Source organism: Bactrocera dorsalis, chromosome 6, assembly GCF_023373825.1.
Source record: "Bactrocera dorsalis isolate Fly_Bdor chromosome 6, ASM2337382v1, whole genome shotgun sequence".
NCBI classification, from domain to species: domain Eukaryota; kingdom Metazoa; phylum Arthropoda; class Insecta; order Diptera; family Tephritidae; genus Bactrocera; species Bactrocera dorsalis.
The window spans coordinates 37,028,010-37,052,579 of record NC_064308.1 but is presented as its reverse complement, the minus strand read 5'-3'; the positions used below and the strand labels follow the sequence as shown (position 1 = coordinate 37,052,579).

Sequence of the window (24,570 nt, the reverse complement as noted above, 5' to 3'; positions counted from 1 at the left end):
TATTTCGTACAGATCCTCTATTGAGCAATGTATTGCCGTAACTATATTTGGTTTGATGTATTCCTTTAATATTGTGATTAAATTATCAACAGTATCATATTCAATTAAATGTCTAATTTTTCCAAATTCTTGAATTTGCTCATGTATTGTAAATCTATTTCTACTTAGTAAAATTTGTTGTTTAAATTGGTTTAATGGTTTTTTTGTCTCGAGTATCTGAGTATGATCACTACTTTCAGCTGAATGTTGAGTTACTGTGGTTAACGATTCGTCGGATAAATTGTTAAGAAATTGTCGTGATAGAGCATCTGCTACCACATTTGTTTTACCTGGTTTATATATAATTTTTGCTCCATATTCTCCAATTAAAGCATGCCATCTTTTCATTTTGGCATTTGGATTTCGAGATGAGACTGCAAATGTTAGTGGTTGGTGATCGGTATGAATTTCTAAATCTGAAACTCCGTATAAATAATTTCTTAGATTTTTTAATGCCCATACGATTGCGTATAGTTCTTTTTCATTAGTCGCGTAATTTTTTTCTGTTGAATTTAATGTTTTAGATATAAATGTAATAGGTTTGCCCCCTTGGCTTAAGACTCCACCAATAGCTTCATTTGAAGCGTCTGTCGTTAATATAAATGTTTCGTTAAAATTTGGTTGAATTAATTCGACGTGATCTACTAATATAGACTTCAATTTCTCAATTGCCAAAAGTCCTTCTTGTTCCAATCTAATTTTAATTTTTTTAGACATATGTTGTGAAACTCTTCCGTTTTCACCTGATAAATGTATTGTTAATGGTTTTGCTATTTTAGCATAATTTTTAATAAACTTCCTGTAATATCCAATCATTCCTAGGAAACTACGTAACTGTCGTAGAATTGTCGAAACTGGAAAATTTAAAATTGTTTCAACTTTTTTTGGATCTGTCTTTATAATATTATTTGCAACAATATATCCCAAAAATTCTACTTCTTCTTGGTAAAATTTAGATTTTTGTAATGAAATTTTCATATTTGCGTTTTTTAGTACTTCTATTATTATACTTAAATGTTTTTTATGTTCCTCGAAGCTTTTTGAAAATACGATTATATCGTTAATATAAACGTGACAAAATTTTCCAATAAAGTCCCTTAAAACATTGTCCATCGCCCTTTGAAATATACTAGGCGCGTTTTTTAAACCAAATGGCATTCTTAAAAATTCGTATTTTCCGTTATTTACTGAAAATGCAGTTTTTTCAATATCGTGTTCTTTAATAAGGATCTGGTGAAAACCTGATTCCAGATCTATTGTGGAAAAATATTTTGAACTTCCTAAATTTGAAAGTATTATATTGCTATCCGTAATTGGATATTTATCTGATTTTGTTACTTCATTAAATTTTTTGTAATCGATTACCATTCGCAATTTCGGCGAACCGTCTTCATTTACACCTTTTTTTGGTACAACCCAAATTGGCTAATTATATGCGCTCTTACTTGGCCTTATTATTTTATCTTCCATCATTTACCTCTTCGTTTATGAAGGAATTAGCAGAAAGAGGATATGGGTATTGTTTACTCCATATAGGAGTTTCAACAATTGTCGTTATTTCCGTTTTTATATCCGTTCGAAACGGTAATTTCATATTTATTGCAGAATGTATTTGATATAGTTCATTTCTAATTTCCTCTCTTAAATTTTCATTTTCATCTTCGTTTATGTCGGTATTTCCTTCGACTGGCACTTTAGAGAACTTTTCCTCTAAAGTAATTTTGTTTACGTAGTTTTCCTCTTCTATATTGCCGGTATTATCATCAGCTGGCGTTGTAGAACTTCTTTGTCCACAATATATTTTTTATTTAATTTGCCGGTATTATCATCGGCTGGCGTTGTAGAACTTCTTTGTTCCACAATATATTTTTTATTTAATTTTCCGGTATTATCATCGGCTGGCGTTGTAGAACTTCTTTGTTCCACAATATATTTTTTATTTAATTTGCCGGTATTTCCATCGGCTGGCGCTTTAGAAGTCTTTGCTTCCAAAGTAATTTCGTCCTCTTTAACGATCTTTAAATTATCCTGACTTTTCTGATGCTCATATTCGCATCCTAAGCTAAATATATCCTCCTCTTTTTCGTTATTTATTATTAATTTCTTTTTTCCAAGTTAATCACCGCATTAATGTCGTTCAAAAATTTGTATTCTATTAATAGGTCTGCTTCAAAATTTTCGATTTCGTAGAATATTTGTTTTTTACCGAATAATGTAATAATGTGATAGTAGCGTATTATCGAAAATCCATTAATTGTTTTTACTCTCTTTTGTATGTCCAATTTATTTTTATTTTTGTATATTCCCGATTTAATATAGCAACTAGTTGCTCCCGTATCTATTAATATTTTAAAGTTTTGACCATTAACCCTGTCATTTAGAAATATATATGGCAAAGTTAATTTTGGCCTAAAAAATGATCCTCCTTAATATTATTAATGCGCTGTGTCTTAGTCGGTGGCTGCACATTCTGTTGTGTACTTCCATGTGGCCTTTTTTCTAAATTGTTTTGGTTAAATGTTGTTGGCTTTTGCAACATACGGTTGCGTGTATGGATGCTTGAGTCGACATCCATTGGTGTAGGTCGTGGTTGGTTATTCTGGTATCCCATTCTTTGGTTATAATTCCTTTGTGGCTGGACTTGTGGGAACCGTAAATTATTATTGAAATTACCGTTATTGAATCTGTTGTTATTAAAAGTATGTTGCCTGTTACTGTTGTTAGGATTTGAATAGTTTTGATTTTTTCCAAATTGTAATGCGAAGGACGCTCGCATATTGTTAGATTCTAATTCTTGTGCTTTTACTAAAGCATTTGGTAAATCGCTTGGCGATAGTGAAAATAAAATGTTTGCTAAGTTTCCGTTTAGTCCCGTTATGAATGTGCGTAAGGCATCCCGCCTATTTTTAGCATTAAATTCTTTAGTTACGGCACTATCTGATCCGTAAGTCATTATGGTTTTGTTTATTAGCAAGGTTAATTTCTCATTAACCTTATTATAATATTCAATTATGGAGTAATTGCCTTGACGCAGGATACTCATTTCTTGCTCAATTATATGAGCTGGTCGCTTATCGACGTAAGCGAAATCTAATCGTGCTAAAATAGCATCAAAATTTAAAACTGTTCCGTGATTGGACAAAATGTCATTAGCAGTGCGTAACTAGGGTGGTGCAGGTGGTGCCCCCGCACCAGGGCGCAGCCCTGGGGGGGCGCAATCACAAGGAAATATTTCTTTTATTTTGCAACACAAACTCAACATAATTTAATATCGATATCACCGAACACCGAACACTACATAAAATATTAAAATCGCACATCCCTAATTTTATAGGCGTTTTCCAGTGACAAAATACTCTGTTAATGTGTCACTTGACAAAAATATACTTCACTTTGAAAACAAACAACAATCGGTTCGCTTTTCGCAACAAAAGTTAAAGTACAAATTTATTATAAATTTTTTTAACGCATTTAATCGCTGGTATAGCCACAACAGAGCTCAATGGGAGGTATTGTCTGATTAGCTTTAAAATATCAAGTTAAAATCCTTTTTTATTTGGGGAATCAGAATCAGAGGGGTTAGTGTTTGGAAGTTAAATTTGTTAAATTTAGTTGAAAATTACAAAATACCAGCTCTGTATAAGTTGGTAAGTACTACATCATTGTTTCTTATTTTTAATAGAAATAAGTATTATTAAATTAATGAAACTTATCTAAATTCGCATTAAAAAAGGCGAATTTTTACATTGTTCGCGTTTAGTTAACCGATTTCACAGATTTATTAAGAAAAGTTTATCGTTAAGTTACTGTTATTTGCGTGGAACTTCAATACAACTTTTATTATTTGACGGTAAAATTTTTGTTGAAATAGATATTTTATCGAAGTCAGAATATCCCTAATTTATTTTAATTTCGAATATAAGGTAGTTAGTTTATTTTTATGCGGTGCAAAGTAGGTAAAAAAATGCGTTCTTGCTTTATTATAAATAAATACGAAGACGTTTTTTTACGTTTTTCCACGAGCAGAATAAAAAAAAATGTCACTCTTTTTGGCCGCACTCGCGGTGCTATAATATACAATACCAATCTTCAAATCTAAGTTCACCATCAGAAATGCAGGGATTTTCTTGTTTTGTTTTAGATTTAAGAACCAAGGTTTTGTCAAAAATGGCATCAAAAAGACCATCTGGCGCGGAGTTTCGGAAACGAAAAAGAATAAAAGAAGCCAATAGTAAAAAAATGACCGACACATTACTTAAATGGACTAAAACTAGTGACCATCTGACATCTAATAGCGAAGAGAAAACAGATACTGACTATACAAATATTCCATCTACGTCGCAGGAAGTATCGGAAGCATTTAATCTATGTCTGGATGATAACCGAAATAATCCGATTGTTCAGGATGACGACAATGAAGCCTCAAATACTTCCCATGGAAATGATGAGCCCGATGTTCAAGATGCTATGGATCTAGATACCGTAGTTGCCAGTACAGCCGTCACCCTCGATAGAAATGATCCTGTTACTTGGTACCCAATCACTGATCAAAGTCGTTGTTTTTTGGTCGAACAGGGCCCTGATCAGGGTAAACATTTTGATTTTTCTTCTACGGATATGACCGATATGACCTCCAATGATACTGCCAAAAGGACGTTTTCTCGAGACTGGTTTAAAAGAAAATTATCCAATGGACTATATACGGAGAGGACCTGGATAATTTATAGTGGCAAAAGGCAAGCGGTATTTAGTTTTCCGTGCATTCTTTTTAATGAAAATCTTTCAACAAATCCAAATACACCGCCTATAGCTAATCCAGAAAAAGGATTTACCAACTGGCGTCATTTAAGTCCTAAAATTCCAGATCACGAACATTCATCGCGCCATTTACAAAATGTGATACGGTGGCAAACATTAGAAAAGAGCATTAACTAAATCTCCTTTTTCCATAGATAATGCACTCCAAACAGCTATACAACGGGAAAAAATGAAGTGGAGACATATTTTAAATATACATACTAGTATTGTTCTTTTTTGCGCTGAAAACAATTTAGCATTGAGGGGACACAATGAAAAATTGGAAGAGTCCGGTTCAGGAGTTTTTTTAAGTGCTCTTAATATGATTTCCAAATACGATCCAGAGTTAAAATATCACATAGAAACACACAAAAAGGGACAGTTATCATATATTTCTCCGCTGATACAGAATGAAATTATTAGTTTAATGAGTGGTGCTGTTAAAAAACATATTATTGCGGAAGTAAAAGCAGCCAAATATTATTCAATTCTTTTTGACTGCACTCCGGACCTTGCACATAACGAGCAGATGTCTCAAATTATAAGATATGTAAAAATTACTAAAGGAGTAGTTACTATTGAAGAACGATTTATTGAATTTATACATTCATACCAGAAAACCGGCGAGGGTTTATCAAAAGATATTCTGGACAAGATAGAAGCGGATGAATTAGATATATCCAATATTCGAAGACAAGGCTATGATAACGGTAGCAATATGAGCGGGAAATACAACGGCGTATAAGCAAAAATTAAAGAAGTTAATAAATATGCTCGATTTGTGCCATGTGCAGCACATAGTCTACACTTGGGAGGAGTACATGCTGCCAGCGTTACACCGGACATAATAACTTTGGGACCGTTCAGAAAATATTTACTTTATTTTCTGGGCCAACAATACGTTGGAATATTTCATTGGAGAAGATTCAAATAACTTTAAAATGTCATGCGGATACTAGGTGGTTTTCCAAAGCCAATGCGGTAAATGCTTTCTATCACCAGCTTAAAGGAGTAATGCGTGCTCTTCATACATTGACGTCTAACAATTTTAACGCTGGTGCACAAAGTTTGATCAACGGCATTGATTTCAAACTTCTTTGTTTCTTGCAAAATTGGTCCAGAATTTTAACTGCTATAGATCGAATAAATAAAACCCTCCAAAGCAAGGATATTACACTGGATACTGCTTCAAAAATAATTGAAGGTTTAACAAAACAGGTCCAAGAAATACGAAATGAATCTTTTGAAAAATATTTCAATGATGCCCCAGATCTTGCACAAGAAATAGATATTGACGACCACTTTCCGGAAAAAAGAAAAAGATCTGGATGAGAGCACTGAAAGAGCTTTCAGTAAGCTAAAACTGATAAAAACATATTTAAGATCGTCAATGGGCCAACAAAGGCTCAGTGGGTTAGGAATTTTATCAATTGAAAATTCTATTGCGAAACAATTGAATTTCGATTTACTCATTGATGAGTTTGCATCTCGCAAATCTCGCAAAATTATTTTATAAATTAGTTTTAGTTCGTAGGTAGCTTAAGTGTTCACTGGCTTGATTCCTTATTTTTAGAGTTCCTATTTCACCAAAAATGTAGTGTATAAGATGTTACTTTATAGATCTATAGGTATTGTTAAAATTCATTATCAGCACCAGGCGCAACGTAGGCTAGTTATGCCACTGGTCATTAGCAGGGTTGGGCATTTTTGCACTACCACTAATTTGCACTACCACTAAATATTTAGTGATAGTGAAAAACAAATTGCACTACCACTAAACCTTTAGTGATAGTGAAAAACAAATTGCACTACCACTAAACCTTTAGTGATAGTGAAAAACAAATTGCACTACCACGTAATATTTAGTGATAGTGAAAAACAAATTGCAATACCACTAAACCTTTAGTGATAGTGAAAAACAAATTGCACTATCACTAAACCTTTACTTTACAGCCATCCATAAGTGCTAGTACATCATTTCTCGAATTCGATGACGAGTCCACAGGTATTCGATTTAAAGAAACCAACCTGCGAAATTTTTGTAAATAACTTCCTTTTTCAGATGAAAATCAATGTATACAAGGCGGAGCTGTAGCAACCGAAGTAACTTTGTACTTGAATGACGCTGATAGAAGCATTGATGCTTTGCACCGCTTTCTTATTATAAAAAAAAAAATTTTTAAATACAACACACCTCTTCCTTCCTCTGCGCCAGTGGAAAGACTTTTTTCCTTTGCTGGAATTGTCAATCGATCCACAAGGCAAAATCTCACCGACCGTAATTTTCAAATGTTGGTATTAAAAAAAGCACATAAAAAATGAATTATGTTTTCCTAATTTTGGTGCGGCATAATTAGAAGTCTCTACTCAAATATATGGTTTATTTTGAATACATTGTCTCATACTGCTTCAGCTTATACATATATGTACATACATAATCTTATTTTTATTCTTCAAGAAACAGTGTTATGTTACTGAAAAATGTTTATTATCACTAAGGGTTTTCACTATCACTAAAGATTTTCACTATCACTAAATATTTAGTGGTAGTGCAATTTGTTTTTCACTATCACTAAAGGTTTAGTGGTAGTGCATTTTTTTTTCACTATCACTAAAGGTTTAGTGATAGTGCAATTTGTTTTTCACTATCACTAAAGGTTTAGTGGTAGTGCATTTTTTTTTCAATATCACTAAATTTTCAGTGATAGTGAATTTTGCTGTTTAACTACCACTGAAGAAGTAGTGCTAGTGAAACCTTATTGCATTTATTTTTTAGTGCACTATGCCCAACCCTGGTCATTAGCATCGTGAGTAATTTTATTTCTAGTCAGTCTATGCAGCAAAATACCTACGGCTGCCTCTTACGTATAAACTCATTGCATTGTTAGCCGGTTCCCTCCAGCTAACATATTTGTTCTGTTTTCCCCCAAATTCTGGTAAAGACTTTACTACTTCCAGGGATTCGTCACAGCGAATCTCTGAATTTATTACTTCAGGTTTGTAATCGGTTATTGTTGTAGACTTCGTTAAGTCTTCTATTTGCCTGCGCATTTCAGATATTTCTAATCTAAGTGATACGTTCGTTGCGGCAATTAGTCTTGCGACTAAGGTCTCATTTTCGCTACTTAAAGCCATTTTTTGATTAATTAATTTTTTCCTTTCTTTTCCTTTAAATATGGACAATTTTCAAATTTATGGTTGCCTTTACAGTAATCGCAATAATGCAACCTTTCGTATTTTGGAGCACTTATATTACATCCCATTTAAAACAAATCTTCCTTTTTTGATACTTGTATCATCTCTATAGTCTCAGACATAATTGTCTCCTGATTATAATAATCCTCAAGTGTGCCCTTTTTCTCTTTTTCTATATATCGAAAAACTTTCTCCATACATTTAATTTTAAGTTTATCTTTATTTACATCCCTTTCTTTTTTCTTAATCCTATTGACTTCTACGAATCCTTCAAGATTTCTAACTATTTTGTCGATTTCGTTATAGTCCAAGTCAGTTGGTAAAGCATTTGTCATTTTGTTGTTTTTTATATTATACTTTTTATTTTTGATCCCTTCTAGGAAAGGATACTCTTCTTTTCTGGAGGGTCTGAAGTTCAGAATCGCAGAATTGAGGTTTTATTATAAACCGGAGGGTCCCCCTTGCGGTGGTGAATCGCGGTTTTTAAAATATTTTATTATTTGGCTGGTCGAGCCTTCATTTAAAATTTTTAAGATTTAATTTTGTACTTTTTATTTTTGATCCTTTCTAGGAAAGGAGACTCTTTTATTCTGGAGGGTCTGAAGTTCAGAATCGCAGAATTGAGTTTTTGTTATAAACCGGAGGGTCCCCCTTGCGGTGGTGAATCGCGGTTTTAAAAATATTTTATTATTTGGCTGGTCGAGCCTTCAATTATTCTTAATGGTTTAAACTTAATTGCTTAAATTTATTGGCTTAAATATATATGTACATATATGTATATTTAATATGATTGGGTTTATTTCTCATTTAATTAATAAATATGGTCTTACTTACAACTAATTTTATGTTGTTGCTGCTAATGCTGCTGTTGCGCTGTTGCGGTTATTGTTGCCTTTTGACTATTGAATTTTGTGTTGTTGTTGTTTTAAAAAATTTGCTAATCTCTTTAATTAATTCTGCTGATAAAGCTGCTGCGCTCACACCTTCGTATCACAAATTGTTGTAAATTTCTTTACTTTTACTTCGCAATTTACTTATATGTGAGTATGTTTGTTTGCGTTTCTGCTTGCTCTTCTGCTTCTTCTTCTTCTGGTATTTTTTTGCAATTAACCGCCGCTTATGGTTTTATTAAATTGTCCATTAGTTATTGAGTAATATCACTTAAGCGTGTTGTTGTTTTTATTTTCATTTTTCTCCCTATTTTTGGGATATTTGTTTGTTTTTTAAAAAAAATTTAAAGTGTACTACCTCTCGCACGAGGTTTATTGTACGTTTTTCAGTTCCGGCACCGGTGTTCATTAATCGCGACTGTTGCGAACACGTGCCCTTAACGTTGGGCGCCAATTAACTTCTCTTGCGTGGGAAGTATTAAAAAAATGTATTCCGTTCCGCTACGCGCGGTAGAAATAAAACGCAAGTGTTGGTTTGAGTGCGATAATAAGTATATGGTGCGCTTTGATCATCAAGATGATCTCTCAATACGCTTGCCGATTATACACTGACTTTTATTAGTAAAAGCACTTATATTTATATTCTTATAATTCTATGCTTATTACTAAAGATGCTTTGGCATTACATTAAGTGATGAAATGCCAGAGCATTGGATTTCCAATTATTCTCATTATCAAAACAAATAATGGAATATTGAATTTTGCTTACTTATCAAAACAAGTGATGTATTGATTTCTTATTAATTAAAGTATTCTGCTGACCAAGCAGTAATACTGTGAGAAGATACAATTTATTTACATTTATCATTAGGTCTCTGTGTGGCTGCTGCCGTTAACTTGCATATGTGACACAGAGAATGCTTTGTTACATTCTCTGTGTGACTTTGTATATTTTTTCTCAAAACAGTTCTCTTTATATATTCTCGCATGTATTTAGTCATTTTACATATATTTCTGCCAGAGAACCGGCTCATTTCTGTTAAATAGCAGCGAGAATGGTGAATTCCCTATCGCAATCTTATAAGTTCTGTTAGCCGTCATACATCATACAGAATTCAATTTGCACCTTCTCTATGTTTTACGTTCTCTGGTATAGATGCCATTATGCACAGTCACCCGTAATGTCGGAAGAAACTACAACATTCTATCTGCATTGTGTTATAAGAACACTAAGAGGAGTTGCAGTAGATATGGTAAGGCGAGAACAATCACAGGATTGGACGACGTTAAGGCAGAGAACATAAAAGTATAGAGAAGGTGCAAATCGAAATCTGTATGATGGTTCGATTGCGCGGCTAACAGAGCTGATAGAATCATAGTAGGGAATTCACCATATTCACTACTATTTAGCAGAATTGAGCCCGTTCTCTGACATCTATGGATCTTTTGGCATCTATGTTGTCACGGGCAACCAAGGCCGAAGCGTACAACAAGTGTCACAGCGTTTGCTGGTAGAAAATCGGAGTTGTGCCGAAAAAATAAAATAATGGCCGCCGATTGTCACCCCTTGCCGCTGTAGCAGCTTCGCCTACAAACATGCGTAAATATGTATGTATACGTATGATCGTGAATACATATCGACGCAGATTTTTGCGAGAAGCATCAGAAAGTTGTTCAATTTATGATTTTTAGCTTTTGCCATCGTCTCGAAAAGACGACTTGTTGGCAAAGGCATGGTCGGGGAGATGTTACAGCACCTGTTTTTATGAATGAAGCGAGATCGCTTGTGCAATTTGCGCCTGCCTTTATGAATGAAAATTGTAAAGATCAATTTTTTGTGGTGACATATTCATATGTGTACGCATATGTATGTTTGTATGCCTGTGCAGGTCAATGCGATACGATGGTTCAAATAATTTTGTTTAAGTACATATAGAAATATGCTTTTGTAGAGCATTTGCTTTCGCAAACATACAGACAAATGTGCAAACGACTTAATATATGTATGTAGGCCGGTCAAATCTCTATACAAAAATCGCCTGAAATGTGTGAGAAAATAAAATGGACAACTAGGGCAAATAATTTTTAAAAAATTTATTGATAATTAAATATAAATGAAAATACATGTAAATTTACTTAAATTTATTTAAATTTATTAAAAAACTTATTTAAATTTATTAAGAAACTTATTTAAATTTATTGAAAACTGCAAGGAAAAATAAAAAGAAAATTCAGTTTATTAGAAAAATACATATATAAGGTTATTAAGAAAATATAATTTTAGTAAAACACGACTTTCAGAATTCGTCTACCTTCAACCAAAAATTCTCACGCAACCTAATCAATAAAGATTAGGTATTTTTCACCAGCTTTTTTCAAAGCTTGGCTCGTGTACTACGTAACTACTACTAAAACTAACTACAAACTAACAATAACTAATACTAAAACTACTACTACAAACTATTTACAACTTAATTCTACCCTGAAAGAAAAAAAAGAACATTATTAGTTTTTGAAGAAGCTGAAATGAGAGAAAAAAGAAGGAAAAAAGGTGTGTGGAGTCCCTACGCGCGGAAGAAGTTATACTTCTTAGTGATATTGAGAAGCAAAATGCGAAACAATCATACATACATATATTATGTCGTTTGCACATTTGTCTGTATGTTTGCAAAAGCAAATGCTCTACAAAAGCATATTTCTATACTTAACCAAAATTATTAGAACCATGTTTCTTACATGCATAACCAAACCATATTTAAGTCAGCGCAAGCTAAGTGTCAATGGTGGTGTTGGTGGTAAGCGCTGGCAAAGTCAAGATGCTAACACAAGTTCCAATCTCGTCAGAATACATTTTTAGTTTTTTGCTTTTAACATCGTATACTATACAAATAAATATTACTAATAGAAATTAAATTTATCACAGCACTATACATAATAATAATATACATATATATAATATTGCTGTGATAAATTTAATTTCTATTAGTAAGAAAAATATTTATTTGTATAGTATACGATGTTAAAAGGCATACATCTTCTATCCTATCTTGTGTATCTGCACATGCTCATATGAGTGTATTAGGCCGGGTCGATTTGTGGGGAGGCAAAAAAATCGCCCATTGCTCCATGAAAATCATATTCTAGGGATCAAAATAAGAAACTTTGCCGAAGGAACCATACCTCTGAAACGAATTCTGAAGTCCCCCAATTTGGGTCGAACTTTTGGGTAGGGGCAAATTTTGAAATAGAATTGAAATTACCATTTCATTCTTATTACCTCTGAAAGTGAGGAGAACTAAAGCAATAACTACTATGGTATTGCAAAAAAAATATTAAGTGAAGTGACCATTCCAAATTAAAAAGTTTACAATGAATCCACCATCCTCTACACCGCAAGATGAAGCAATTACATCAACAACTATCGAAAACCCAATGAGTCATATACCCAAGCATGATGTTACTGTTTTTGGTCTGTCTACTGATTTGACTGATCTTAATTTACCAACCCATCTGGATATCTTGAGATATTATTTTTACATAAGCGAACGTGCTAAAACAGAACAAAGAAAGTTTTCCCATAAATCATTCACTTTTCAAGTACAAGATAAGTTGATTGGAATTTGGGAAAAACTTGGTATGGAAATAATGCTGAAAAAAGTGTATGTAATAAATTGAATAAATTGCTTGACAAGTATTAAGAGCAAATCAAGAGAAGAAACAACACCCAACAATTTACAGAGTATGTAAAATCTCTGGAAACAATTTTTTACATTGGAACATGTAAATGCGATTTGAAGGCAGCTCCATGTGCATGCGGCTGGGTTCCCGAACGCCTCAAAGAGTTCATGCACGATCAACATAATCAGAGAAGACTAACAATGAATGCATTTATGATGGAAACTGAAGAGCAAGGAGCAACGTCTATGTCATCAATGCCAACATACCAATATCCCGATGATTCAACATACGCACCGCCACCGGTTCAAGAAGATATGGATAGAAGCACAAGTTCACAATACACAGAGAGATACGATTGTTTTAACTTTGCCTTGGTATCAGAATTGGGAACCGCTCTTTTGCAAGATTTTAAAATTAAAGATAAGCATGGGAAACCTCTCATCATGGATAAATCGAAAGTTCGCAGAGAAAAAGAGAAATGCAGACAAGAAGTGCTTCGCAAACGGTTAGATGATACCAATTTGTTAGCGTTTTCATTCGATGGCAGAAAAGATGATACTTTAACGATAGATAAAATTGATGAGAAGTATCATACTAGGATGGTAAAAGAACCTCATCTTGTTATTTTGAGAGAACCCAATTATGAATTGATTGGTTACGTAAGACTGGAACATGAAACCACTGAATACATAACAACCAAATGAAATGGTTTTTTCAACGATAAAAATATATCACTGGATACATTAATTGGAATATGCACTGACGGTGAGCCAACAAACACTGGGACACACGGTGGAATTATACGACGATTCGAATTGCTGTTAAAAAGAAACTTCCGTTTCGGCATTTGTTTGAAGCTTTGGATAAATCAACCAGCACTGGACCAAGATCGGCAACCGGAAAACTGAGCCGTCAAATCAAAACTTGTGAAACTCTTCCGGTAAGTTATTGCTATCACTCATTTATTATAATTGTCAACCATTTTTAATTATTTTATTATTATATATTTTTAAGTGGTGGATGGCTTCCAGAAAATTGAGTTGCAAAATATGCCCCCTGCTCCAGAAAAAAAAGATTCGATACGACATGGCCCATGCAATTTCTAGCGGCGTGGTTCCGGTGGATCTGGTTAACATCAAACCAGGGAAAATTGTACATTCTCGGTGGCTCACCAAGGCCGCTAGATTATTGCGATTATATGTGACAACGGAAAATCCAGATGCAAATTTAAGAATTATGGTTGAATTTACGAGTATAATTAAATGTTATGTGCCAATGTACTTCAATATCAAGTATTACAGCTCTGTCGTGTACGGCAGTGCATTATTTTTCAAGTTCATTGGTTGGTCACGATTTCTAGAACCTCGTTTACGCAAAATTGTCAATCAAGTAACTAAAGATAATTCGTATTATGCGCATTCGGAAAATACGAGTATCTTGTTATCAATGTTGTTTGATGATAGGAAAGAAAAGCGCGACTGTGCCATCAAGAAAATTCTACGCTATCGAACCGATGTTGACGAGCCAATGGCACTTAGAGTTTAAAAAAAACCAGATATAAACTTTAATTGCACAAGTTATACGGAAATGATCAATTTGAATGATATAAATATCGTATTTGAACCACCATTCACGCGAAGCATTCCGTACGATACATTGAAAGAATATTTAAATCAAGATGATCCACCGTTTAATGATCCAAAAATTCCTTCACACATACAAGGAACGGAACAACATGTTCAATTGCTAGCTAGCGTTTCCAAACGGGCACAAACGTTATGGCAACGACATTAGAGAGCCGTGCGAAATTGCCCAGAATTGAAAGTAAAAAAGACTTCAAACAATAATTTTTTTAGTTTCTTTTCTATAACTCACTTAAATTAATTTTTTCATTTACATATGTTCTGACTAAATAAATTTCTTAAGAGAAAAAATAGATATTAATATAAATAAATAAATAAAAATAAAGAAAAAACATAGCCATTTAGCTGATTTTTTCATGTAAAGGCCAAAAATGGTGATTTTTTGAAATGATTGTATGGGGAACCCCCCCAGAGGAGTTCCAGGGGGTGTGCCACTGGCAAGGGTGGATCGGCCGTTCAAAGTTAGTGGGGGTCGGTCATATATTTGGACTCGATTGAAGCACTCTAAATGGGTCAAAGTGGGATTTTTCAAAATTTGCCCCTACCCAAAAGTTCGACCCAAATTTGGGGGACATCAAAATTCGTTTTAGAGGTATGGTTCCTTCGGCAAAGTTTCTTATTTCTAGAATACGATTTTCACAGAGCAATGAGCGATTTTTAAATCGACCCGCCCTAGAGTGTATGTATGTATACGCATGTCCGCGTTCAGAAATTGAAATCATATTTTCATCACTTTTCAATGTACTTATTACATATGCGCGCATTGTCTTGCATGTTCATACATTCAAATATACTTATATGTACATATATTTGCATACATTGCCAAACAAATAATGCACAAGCATACAAACAGACATATGGGTACACATATGAATATGTCACCAACAAAAAATTTATCTTCACAAGTCAATATGGCAGCCAAATTGGCGAAGAACAAGTGTAGTACATTTTACAACAAAAACGATTTCATTCATGAACGCAGGCGCAAATTCTAAAAATGGCAAAAGCTAAAAATCATAAATTGCACAACTTTCTGGTGCTTTTCGCAAAAATCTGCGTCGATATGTATTTACGATCATACGTATACATACATACATATTTACGTATGTTTGTAGGCGAAGCTGCTACAGCGGCAAGGGGTGACAATCGGAGGCCTTTACTTTACTTATGCCATAGGAATTCTATTGCTACGAATATGGAAATGACAACGAAATAATGCAAATATGCATATTTCTAAAGGTCATTAATTTTTTTTAAGAAATGAAGGGAATAAATGATCCTGAGAAGTATAGTCTTACTTTTCAACGGCCAACGCAGAGTATTTCAACCAAAAGGAATTTATTCATTAAAATCACCACTCAGAAGACGTTTTATCCCTTGTAAGCGAACGATTTTCGAAGAAACTTCATTTCTTATACGCCTCAAGACAAAATTAGAAATGAAGTTCTTAAACCTCACGCTGTCAGATAAAACGATATACCTCGTCATCGCGGGTCGATTTCCAAAAAATGTAAATGAAGACTAACTACAGAAATGATCCTGTAAAGTATAGACTTAATTTTTCAACGGCCAACGCAGAGTATTTCAACCATAAGATACGCAAAATAGTTGAGAGGTCGCAGAAATGAAAGACAAACGAAAGAAAAAGAAGTATAACTTCAATAATGCACAAGCATACAAATATACATATGCGCACACATGTGAATATGTCACCAACCAAAAATTGAAACATTGTTCTACAAAAACAACAACAGCATAAGCATGGCAACATTGTGTTGTTGGTAGAAAAGCCGAGTTGTGCCGAAAGAAACGATCGCCGATTGTCACCGCTTCCGTTGCTACTCGAACATCTTCGCAGACAAGGTTGCGTTAGATTCATATTGAGCAAGGTTGCGCAACCTGAATATATCGCAACCTTTTCCGAACTCGTATAAGAAGTATAACTTCAAAAATGTGTTTTAGTTATTTGAATAATATACACTATGCATTGTATGTATTTCTTTTACCTTTTATCCAACGGAAGTTACTAGAAAAATCCAATATGGCCTGCAATCTAAGTTACCAGTTTCTTTAATTTTTTGTTTCTTCCAACTCTTCCTGCTGGTGTGCCAGCCATTTTACATTCTTAAACAGTAAAACTGTTATCAAAAAATCCAAAAATTGGTGCCTATGTTCGAGGCAATCTCCTGCCTCGCTATACCACTCTGGGTATTTCTGTTTTGTAATTGCAGTTATCTGGGCTAAAATCGTAGATTTTATACCCACTCTGCAAGAATTTGCTATAAAGAGTTCTTTATAACAGCTCATTTGGAGGCGGCTTATTTCGAAAACTCTATCGTCGGGATTAACCAGTCTTAGGTCATTGTCTCGTTTGTAATTTTTTGACCCTATAAGGCCTTCCGATGAGTCTTGTAAAGAGATATCCCTCTTTCGCATTAATAGTGCACATTTCTCGCACTTTAATCGACAAAAAACCTTCTGGTATATCGTATATCCAGTATAATAGCGACGAACCTGTTTTTCTGCTACTTTTTCGGTCTTAGCAAATTGCTCATCTGGAATACATATTTGTTCCACGGCAAGTTGCTCAGACGGTTTTAAATTTTCTTTCAGGTCGTCTTTCTGGCCAATATTCCAATCAAGGTTGATGTCGTCGTCTTTTTCGCAATTGCTGCCTGTTTGCGAGAAGTTGCGTCGCAATACTCGCATATGCATAGACAAAAGCCTTGCAACAATATATTGCATTTCGTGTGCGGATGGATGATTATTCGCTCCCAAATTTGCGCGAATTCTATAAAGTGCATCCTGGTTCATTCTCCCTAAGAGTATAAATGATATATTCGAATATTCATCGAATATATCGCCGCTCAATGCAATCATTGCATTTATTGTAAATACAAAAGAATCCAGGCTGTTAGGCTTTTTATATTTTTTAAGTATTGAATGTGCTCTGTTTATTTTATCCATACAATTTCTTTGCGGATTTGGATTGTAAAGCGTCTTACAATCCAATTCGTCGAACAGGTCATTCATCCTTTTGACCAGGAGCTGGGTTGCTTTGGCGCATTTTTTCAAATGCTCATCGGAGCCCAATAAATTTTGCTTTGCTGCCATGTCTACTGCCGCGGCGACCGAATTGCTGAATATTTGTGTAGCTCTAGACACCGACATCTTTTCCAAATTTGAGGGGTACACATGCGAATACGTTAATTTAGGGCACATTTTAAAATTAACGTTCGCTTGGTCGATGGCAAATATTTTTGGGACTACTTTGAACGACGCTAGTCCATCTTGCGTCTCGGTGTCGTACTTCATGATCATGTTGCGCATGCATTTTATTAAGTGGCAATAGTCGAACATAAAATAAATTTTGTTTTGGTTATGGTAAAAATAAGGTTTTTCTGGCGATGTGTCCAATACTAGCCTCAATTTGGCATTGTGGGGACCCTGATCGCATATAATTGTTTTAATTCTAAGTCCGATTTCTTCGGAGGTGTTTAAATTGCTGTGGAGCAAATTTAGCAATTTTACACTGCTTACGCCATCTTTTGCCACATATTAGGAAATCACATATTTCCATTTCGCGACTAGGCCTTTCAATATGAAAAAACAGCACTTATTGTCGATCACGCTTTCCCTGTGACCTTCTCCATTATCGACGAAGCCATCGATCACATCTCGTACTTTGTTGTACATCAGATCTTTTCTGATTGAGACTTCGTCGAAAATTAGTTGGCATATGCGTTCTTCTGGTTAAAAGTCTTGAACAATTTTCTTTAAATTGTTCAAGACTTTTTTTTCAACAACAATTTTCTTTAAATTGTTCAAGACTTTTTCGTCGATACCGGGGCAGACATACCGAATTGGACGCCAACGCAAAAGTGTTTTTTTGTGGGGCAATGCGAACCCCAAGTCGTCGCGCATAAAATTATAGGCCCTAGTCGACATATAATTTATGTTCAACGCCATTGCCTTCTCCTTTTCGTTGTAGGAGTTTTTCGTCTTCACACTTCCGCACTTTTTTAAATCAATTTATAAAAATTATGACTTCACCGCACAAAACACAACTTATTCGCGCAAAATTTCCAACTTTATGAAAAATGGCTTTATGAAAAATGACGCAAAGGCATACATTGCACATACATACAAGCGATTTCTTGGTTGAAAGCAAAAATTGAAGCATGAGAAATGCCGACGGCAAAACGAAATTCTTGATATTCGCACATTGCGTATGAAAGGAAATGCCTCGTTGACATGAATCATGAATATGTATGTATATCATCATAATTTTTGGGTAAATCTTTTATTTACTTAAAATGACTTATTGTAAAACAAGATCAAATTAACATAAAATAATTTGAAAAATAATAAAAGTTCTAATTACATATTTCCATACAAAATGGAACATACATACATACATATTTCCTATAGAATATCAAAGAAAATATTTTTGTTCAATATTCTCTGTTTGGGAGTATCATGCATACATATCATAATGGGCATGCATACATATATGTATTTATGTCTCTTCATATTCTTAGATATGTGAGACCAAAGAAAATAAAGCATTTCTGCTGTTTCTCTGGGAGAGAAAAAAAACGTCTTTATGTTCTCTGTGTGAGATTTGTGTTTTGCACACATTTTTCCCTGTCAGAAATGGAATAAAATATAAACAAGCAAAACGAAAATCGTCATGGGCATGTTAATATATGTATCTCTCTTTGGCATATATGCCATGTCATCATATGCCGAAAATACATATATTTCTTTCTCTTCATATTCTTTGTTGAATATGTGGAGACCTGTTAAAAATGTTAACATTTTACAGCGTGAATTCTGTGCTTGTGAGGTGATTTCCCTACTATAAATCTAACGAATATTCGCTGTCGAACCTGCACCTTCTCTATACTTTTATGTTCTCTGATTAAGGCAGTCACTCATTGACGATTTTGGGGAACACATTACAGTTACAACATTCATTTTAGAATTAAGTAATATCAGATTTAACAATAATGTAAAATTACTATGTGAAGAAATTAATACACAAGTTTTTAGAGTAAAAGATGTTATAAAATTAAAAAATGAAAGCAGTTGCACTAAGATATTTTTGTATATCGAATTAGATCAAATAACTTTGAAAACACTAAAGAGAGAATTTCCAAATTATTTAACTGCGTTTATAAATGTAAATCTTGCTGTTTATGAAGATAATAAATAAATTATCTAAACTGAAAACAATTCAAAATACTAACCTAAATGCAATATTACCTAATTATATGAATAACAATAAACGTAGTGTAGAATATTTTGCAACTAATACGAATCATTTTCCATTTTATCATAATCAAAGGGATTATCTAAAAAATGTATTCCTAAAAATTAGCCATTTTTCAATCATGCCATGCAATGAATATAGCAATCGACAACCTAATTTACAATACAATAATTTCCCAAAAATTAAACATTTCCCCTTCAATTCTACAAACATTTATACCAATACAATACAATACAAAATTCATGGCTCAAACCAGTTCCGAATAAGACATTTCGGTTATCCTGAACCAATGGAAAAAGATGCAACAAATTTTCACTTAACAGCCTTGGAAGACTCCCCACAATTAAATTAAGTTTTTAGTTGACACAGGTTTATCAGTTAGTTTAATAAAATTAACTCATAAAATAAAAGATAGAATCAAAACTGTTCACGAAGATCCAATCTATGTAAAATCTATAACTATCCCGAAATTCATAAACTGGAAATAAACATGCTAATAAAAGGAATACTCGGAAATAAAATAATATCGCACAGTGATTCCCCATATTCAGCACCAATTTTGGTGGTACCAAAAAAGTCAGATGCTTTAGGTAAGGAGAAATTAAGAATTGTTGGATTTTCGTAAACTTAGTACTATTGGTAATACATATCCTATCCCAAACACAGATGAAGTTCTTGAAAAACTAGGTAGTGTATGTATTTTTCAACAATAGATTTAGTGCAAGGCTTCCATAAGATAGAAATGGATCCAGCAGATAGGAAAAACATTTTTCAGAAATAACAAAACCCTTGACTAACAAGAAATTCGTGGAAGCTATAGACACTATAAAAATTTTAATTACAAACGATCCGATTCTGGCATACCCAAATTATGAAAAGATATTTACACTGACGACTGATGCGTCAAATGTAGCATTAGGGGCAGTTAAGTCAACATGGACATGCCATTTGTTTTGCTTGTCGCATACTTAATGACATGAATACACTATTCGACTACTGAGAAAGAACTTTTAGCCATGGTCTGGGCTACAAAGTACTTTAGACCTTATTTATATGGCAGGAAATTTATAATAAACAGTGACCATGGACCATTATACTGACTTCATATTTTAAGGGGACCGAACTAAAAATTACAAAGATGAAAAACTCGACTTAATGAATTCGACTTTGATGTAAAGTACATATCAGGTAAAGAAAATCGTGTGGCCGACGCTCTTTCTCGTATTAAAATCGGAGTGTGCCTCTTTAGTGAAGAATCTGAGCCTAATATAGACACTATTCATTCCGGTTTTTTCAAATAACTTAAGGGGTTATACACCTTCTTTGCCGAAGAAAAAAAGGAAAGTTTGGATTCTTTTTAGGTATGTAGCAATTATTTCATTACACGAATGTTTTTATTTTTTGATAGTACACTTTATTAGCAGTGTTTGTGCGAAATTTCGTGGAAAAATATTAAATAGTTTTTAAGGGGTGGCTGTTTCCCTTAGAGGCCTTTTTTTGGCAGAGCCTTGCGGTGACAATTCCCCAGGTCGAACAAGTCAACTGAAACAATAAAAGTAAACAAATTTAATTAGGTTAGTGTAATTCCTTGTGTTTTAACGATCGCGTGTTTTTTTTTGTGCACACGGGAACGTTTTATGCAAAAAATGAATTTCTTGGTCACTAGAAATTTCACTAAAAAATTCATTTCGCGAAAAAAAGTTTGTGCGTAAAAAGTCGATCGTTCAAGCACAGAAAAATTTAATTACGAACAATTTAAAAAAAAAATTGAAGAAAACCGGTTCAGTAGTTTTCCGCCAATCCATGTCATCGCAAAGTCATTTTTCAAAAAACACCATTTCGAGATATTCGCGTTTAAAGTTTCAAGTTCAGTTTATGCGAAGATAAAAGCGCGCGGTTAGAAGTGCTGTAACTTTTTTTCTACTGCTCGAATCTCTATGAAAATTTGAGAAAATATTCTCAAGGAGTTGTTCTTTTTTGTATGGAGGATCCATAAAAACCTTACAATTTTACCAAGATCAGGATTTAAACAATATACATAAATATCAAACAGTGGTATAATTTATTAAATGTAACGGTAGAAGTAACTACTGGCAAAACTGATATGATTGACATTGAAAGGTTACACAAAAGTTTAAATGAAAAACTTAGAATAATTAACACATCAGGTGATATAAAGCTAAAATATTTAGAAATTGAACAAACACTTTTCACATATAATCATGTTAGTCTGGTAACTTATGCCTATTTTCATGAATTCTTTGGAGGGTGGTTTTGAATAGGGGAACAAAAATGAATTATCTTGAATATTTAGAGTGTTTTTATTTACATATTGAAAATATAAACAAAATTTATTTGAAAAAATTTAATACTTTATTACTATTATTATTGTCACTCGAAGTTGGAATCTCAAAAAAAAAATGGACGTGGATGGCCCGGGTGATTTTGGCTCTTGATGTTATCTGAAATCAAATATTCTTGTTTATTCTTAATCTATAAACATGTCATTCTGGTCGGAACTACTGAAGTTATATTTCAAGGGTAAATAACAAAATGGTGGACTTTGAAAAAAAGTCCTTTTATTTTAGCAAACAAAGGGTTGTAAAATAAAAAGTTAGGAGTGGAAAAAAATTCTCGTTAGTTCCGACGAAAACTCTAACTGTGTAGAATAGCCTATTAAAATTTGAAAGCAATCGGTTCAGTAGAAAAAAAGTTAGGACCCGGGCAAACCAGAAAAACAGACAGGTGTAAAAAATATGGCGCATCCTGGTGACATTGGTCCTGACTCTCCTGGTGGTCTGAAAAAAAATAAAAAAAAAACCTTAATCAGTAAGGATGCTGATATAGTCCCAACCTCCTCCGGGAACACAAAAAAAAAAATTTTGAAAAATGGCGACTGCCTGAAAATAAAAATCATTTTTTATTCTTTTTTTTGAAATTCCTGAATTTTTTTAAATTACTAAAAATAAAGAATTAAGGATTATATAAAGATAAAGGATTATATAAAGAAGGTTCACACAAAATTTCAAGTAAATCGGTTGTATAGAACTTGAGATAATGTCGGTACCGTGTGGAAAAAAGTAGTTTCGAGAAAAACGCGTTTAAAAAAGTGAGTCTAGCTACCTACCGGGCTAGGTACTGCGTCACTAAAGTAACCGTAGCTCTTAAAAATAATTTTAATTTTTAAAAATCCTTTAGAGGATATGTTCTTAAGGGTCTAAACTTCAAATAATGAAAAAAAATCGAATTTTTCAAAATTCTAGAGTAGAATACCTGTTCATAAAGATATGAACATGAAAGTTTTGTAACCTTAAGATAGAATTATATATACAAAATTATATTTTTGACACAACTACATTAATACATAAAAATATACATGTAAACAATAAATTAAATAAAAAGTATATACAGTCCACTAAATGTCAAGTGCAATGATAAGCAACAAAATTGTAATATGAGACTTGCTCATAAAAATGTGAAAATCATTGCACATAAAAGAAAACTTATAAATTAGAGTATGCATAATACTAATATTAAAATACAAAATATACATACTCGAAATATTAATGCACACAAGCAACAGATAAGAAAGTATCAAGCGTGTGTACGTATGTGTATAAGTGCGTTAGATGCACTAATCTAAAAAACTATAAAATATCAATGCGTTGGTATCTGAAAAATGCAATAAAAATATAATACATATTTACACATGTGTATGCACACTAAGCATACACACATATACATACATACATAGTTAAGAAATTAGAATTAAGAAATGTATTGAGGGAAGAAATTTTAATAAAGAAAATCAGAGTCAAAAGTGAACTCTCACAGTACAGACTTAAGCAAAGACTGTTTTTTCTGTACATTTGGTCCTTCGATCCTCTTTTTTCAAAAAGAATCGAGCAAGTGCAAGTACTAGAAGCCTCTTAAAAGAAAAAGAGCATTACTTAGCCAAGTAAAAATAAATGTAAGCCGGAATAGCAAAGACTACCCGCATTTATAAAAATTACTTTTAGTAAAAGTTAAAAAAAATTTTTTAAAGCGTCCTTGTGGCTATAACAACAAGAACAGTGCAAAAAAAAATATATATATATATATATACAAAACCATCTATAAAGAAGCAAATATGAAGAATTTGCTAACACGACAGAAGGAGTTGGGAGATCTAGCTGCGTTGGAGGAGCAGAAAATCCTGAGCGGAAAAATAAGAAAGGCTTCATGTCTGGAATATATGGATCATATTCAGACTGTTATGAAAGAGTTTACTGCAAATCATAACAAAATAATGGCTAAGAAGAGACAAGAAGCATAGGAATACATTGCGAAGAACTACTTCGAGCATGTAATGCAAACAATGGAGAATTCTATTCAGAATTTAAGAATTCAAAGTACTGCCGAAGGTGTTTCAGCAGTGAGCAGCATGTGGCAAATAGAATCTACGCCACAAACTATTCAGATCGCACCACCTGAAGCCGCGTCTGGCGTTGAAAGAAAATATCAACGTCGAGCAAAAATGCTCAAAAGCACGATGGATGAAATACGAAGAAATGCATTGGATTCTCTCGAGCAAATGAGAGAATTCAAAACCAAGCTTCAAATACAATTTGAAAATGTTGAAGAATCATATTTTGAAACTCAAAATATCAAATTAGTTGAAACAACTGAAGAATTTATTGAGGAACAAATAGATGTATTTCGTCAAGAATACAAAATCATCATCGAAAGGATAACGGAGAAATTAAATAATTATAATTCACCACAAACAATGTATTCCAATATAAAACTGCAGGAAATTAAAATTCCGATGTTTTACGGTGAAATGAAACAATGGTCGTCATTCCACGATCATTTTAAAAGTTTGGTGCATGATTCGAAGCACTTTACAGAAGTGGAAAAGATGTTCCGATTGAAGACATCATTAGGTGGAGAAACTGGTAGATTAATTCAACATCTACCAGTAACAGCAACAAATTATGAAGCTGCTTGGCAAATTCTCAAGGAAAGGTATGAGAATAGAAGGCTACAATTTACAGCACAAGTAGACAGACTA

General features: G+C 33.4%; 1 protein-coding gene and 1 pseudogene across 10 annotated transcripts in view; both read right to left on the bottom strand.

Annotated features, from left to right (window-relative positions):
* Positions 1–24,570, bottom strand: part of LOC105226621 (plasma membrane calcium-transporting ATPase 3) — a 529,385-nt gene that overhangs the window by 120,248 nt on the left and 384,567 nt on the right. Inside the window, exon 17 of one of the 10 annotated variants that reach the window (XM_049460169.1) lies at positions 21,557–22,315. The exons of the other annotated variants lie outside the window; for them this stretch is intronic. Coding sequence (XP_049316126.1) covers positions 22,097–22,315 — 219 coding nt within the window. The 3' untranslated portion in view covers positions 21,557–22,096. Of the gene's footprint in view, positions 1–21,556; positions 22,316–24,570 lie in introns of those variants that run through there. 10 annotated transcript variants of the gene reach the window in all.
* Positions 15,596–15,798, bottom strand: LOC125779890 (small nucleolar RNA U3; annotated as a pseudogene).